At 37.0% G+C, this 3,158-nt stretch overlaps 1 protein-coding gene across 1 annotated transcript; it reads left to right on the forward strand.

Moving 5' to 3' along the window:
* Window positions 1-327: 327 nt before the first annotated feature.
* On the forward strand, window positions 328-2,948 carry prph2a (peripherin 2a (retinal degeneration, slow)). Its single transcript, XM_053640445.1, has 3 exons — window positions 328-938; window positions 1,843-2,089; window positions 2,322-2,948. Exons 1-3 carry the CDS (start codon window positions 358-360, stop codon window positions 2,529-2,531), a joined length of 1,038 nt encoding a protein of 345 aa, XP_053496420.1. The 5' UTR covers window positions 328-357; the 3' UTR covers window positions 2,532-2,948.
* The last annotated feature ends 210 nt before the right edge of the window (window positions 2,949-3,158 follow it).

Here is a 3,158-nt window from a genome sequence, read left to right on the forward strand (position 1 = left end):
ATGACGTAACATAACTTTGGGTTTAATCATTCACTGGTCGTTTAGTTCCCTTGACTGGAGAACAGACAGCAATGTTTATCAAAACTACTTTGTTTTAGTTTAGGAAGGAATCGACTTATAGAGTAAAAAGGAAAAGACTTGAGATCAACTTTATGCCAGCTGAAATCTGACATGGAAAAAACTGGAGTGGATTACAAATTGCTGTTTGAAGATTTACATCTAAGGCAGACCAAACTTTGCTTGAGACAATAATTTGGATCTAAATACCGTTGTTGGACGTCATCTACCAGTGAAAAATACAGGTGGAAAAAAAAGGTAGATATTTTCTATTTTTAAATAAAAAACTTGCACCAAAAGATGGCTCTTTGGAAAGTGAAGTTTGACTTGAAAAAACGGGTAAAACTGGCCCAGATGCTATGGCTCATGTATTGGGTGTCTATCATGGCTGGAGTGCTTGTCTTCAGCATGGGCCTTTTCTTAAAAATTGAACTGAGGAAGCGAAGTGAGCTTATGGACAACAAGGAAAGCCACTTTGTGCCCAACCTGGTAATTGGTGTGGGACTGTTAGCCTGCGGCATCAGTGCCTTTGGAGGCAAGATCTGCTATGACTCATTGGATTCCTCTAAGTTTACGAAGTGGAAGACAATTATAAAGCCATTCCTTATCTTCTGTTTGCTCTTCAATGCTATCCTCATCTTCACAGCACTTTTGTGCTTCGCCATGCGTATCCCTCTACAGTTTACCCTGGCAGAAGGCCTGAAGAATGGCATGAAATACTACAAGGACACAGATGTACCTGGTCACTGCTACATGAAGAGAACGCTGGACCTAATGCAGATGGAGTTTCGTTGTTGTGGAAACAACAACTACAAAGACTGGTTTGAGATCCAGTGGATTAGCAATCGCTACTTGGACTTCAGCTCTAAAGAAGTCAAAGAGTGAGTGTTTGTCATCAAGTATTTGAGACTGGAACATGTATAAATATTATAGAATGACAATACTCTTGCTATTTGTGGTGAAATTCAGTTTTATTAATAATAGTTTATTTGAAGTGTTGTATATTGAATTAAATATTAGTAAGCCTGAGCATAAGCAGCTGTCATAAGTTGTAATATTTCAGTCATCACCAATAATATACTTTTAAAAAATAATTTGCACTGTTCCTTTTGCATTATAAGTAGTTAGTTGACAGCGTGGGGTTAGTTTGCATAAATGCTATCAAGTGTGTAAGCCAATTCAGACTTAGTTGATAATCCTCTTGAATCACATTTCAACGTCTTTCAGAGCTTAATGTCCTTTTCAATCACTTTGAGACTAGGTCAACTGGCTGGGAATAGATCAGGGTGTCATAGAGAGACCTTGAGTCTCAATGTTGCTGAGGTGTTAATCATGTTTTGATACAGTGACATTTGATATTTCCTGATCAATGCCCAAAATAAATCAACAAATCCTTAAAAAGAAATCCCAATTTTTATTTACTTAGATATTCAATTAAGTACATGTGCCTTTTTACATTTGTGATATTTTGGCAGATACCCTTTTCTGAATAGAATTTGTTTTATTATCTCATTTATAATACTAAGCAGTTGAGGATTAAGGGCTTTGCTCAAGGGCCCATCATTGGCAGCTTTGTATTGCTGGGATTTGAACTCACAACCCTACAATCAGTAAACCAACATTTTAACCACTGAGCTACCACTGCCCCTTGTTTGGGCATCTGTTTTTATTTAAACAGTTTAAAGTCTCAGACATACGCATATCCCAGGTTGTAGAAATATATATATCCTTTTTAAGCAGTTCTGTGATATTAATTCGTCTCATATTGGTTTTCTCTCTTTATAGCCGAATTAGCAGCAATGTTGACGGGCAATATTTGTTGGACGGAGTCCCTTTCAGCTGTTGCAATCCTAGCTCACCAAGGCCCTGCATTCACTACCAAGTCACCAACAACTCTGCTCACTACAGTTATGACCACCATAGTGAAGAACTGAACATCTGGACACGTGGCTGCAGGGAAGCTCTAGTTTTCTACTATGGAGGACTGATGAACACTATTGGTGTACTGGTGTTATTGGTTACTATTCTTGAGGTATGGTTTATAAATGTATTTCATTTTTTTTTTTTAATGGTAGACTTTAATGGGTTTTAATGTAGCCCTTAAATCTACCAACACACTGTGGATAAAACCATATCAGTCATTAGGGCACATATAGCATAACACCAATAACACCTATGATTTTCTTTTTAATGTTGTCCATTTTCGTGATTTTGCATGTGATTATTTTTATTGTAGATTTTTTTTTTACTTTCTCCTCTCTCAGGTTGCTGTGATGGTGGGACTACAGTATGTAAACACGTCTCTATCCACACTGGTCAACCCAGAAGACCCTGAGAGTGAAAGTGAGGGGTGGGTCCTTGAGAAAACAGTCAAGGAAACCTTCACAGACATCATAGCCAAAATGAAGGCAATGGGGAAAGGCAATCAGGTGGAAGAGGGGGTGGAAGTGCAGGCAGTTTCCACAGTGAGCTGAATATGCTATGCTGATTGAACACTGACTACTCCATTCCTACCAAAGTAGGAATGCCTATCTGACATTATACAGCATGAAGATCAAGTCAGCTACATTCTATATGGTTTAATATAATTATTTGAAGATAAAGCTACATAATGAAACTTATGAAAGTAATGTGAACCCAAATCCAAATGGAAATGTCTTTTTACAGTACCTGAAACCAATTTTTTAAAAATGTTGTGCTTCTTTTTCATGCTATATATTTTCCAGACATCATTTATTAGTCTATAATCCATTACAAACGTACCCAGTCATCTTGGTGTTTCTGTGTATGGTTTGTGGACAGCTGGCTTTACACACAAAGCACTTTTTAAAAACAAATACTATAACCCAACTAAGTTTCCAATATATATGGTTACTCTGTCTCTCCATTTAAACTGATAAGACTGAACTGGTGTGTACGATGCTGTTGATTACTATGTCTAACAGTTTATTAAGATTTGTTCTCAATGGTGTAGGAAATCCTGACCTGTAGATTGGATTGTGGTGCATATGGAGAAAAAAACTAATTACATACAGTACTGTGCAAATGTTTTAGGCACCCTATTTTTTTAGTACAAACTTTGGAATTTTTTATTTTATGAC

The sequence above is a fragment of the Ictalurus furcatus genome, chromosome 13 (genome assembly GCF_023375685.1).
Source record: "Ictalurus furcatus strain D&B chromosome 13, Billie_1.0, whole genome shotgun sequence".
NCBI classification, from domain to species: domain Eukaryota; kingdom Metazoa; phylum Chordata; class Actinopteri; order Siluriformes; family Ictaluridae; genus Ictalurus; species Ictalurus furcatus.

Excerpts from the sequence above, each read along its gene's own strand:
- prph2a (XM_053640445.1), top strand. The coding sequence starts at position 358 with ATGGCTCTTTGGAAAGTGAAGTTTGACTTGAAAAAACGGGTAAAACTG. Across the intron at positions 939-1,842 it reads AGCTCTAAAGAAGTCAAAGA|CCGAATTAGCAGCAATGTTG; the intron begins GTGAGTGTTTGT and ends CTCTCTTTATAG. Across the intron at positions 2,090-2,321 it reads TATTGGTTACTATTCTTGAG|GTTGCTGTGATGGTGGGACT; the intron begins GTATGGTTTATA and ends CTCCTCTCTCAG.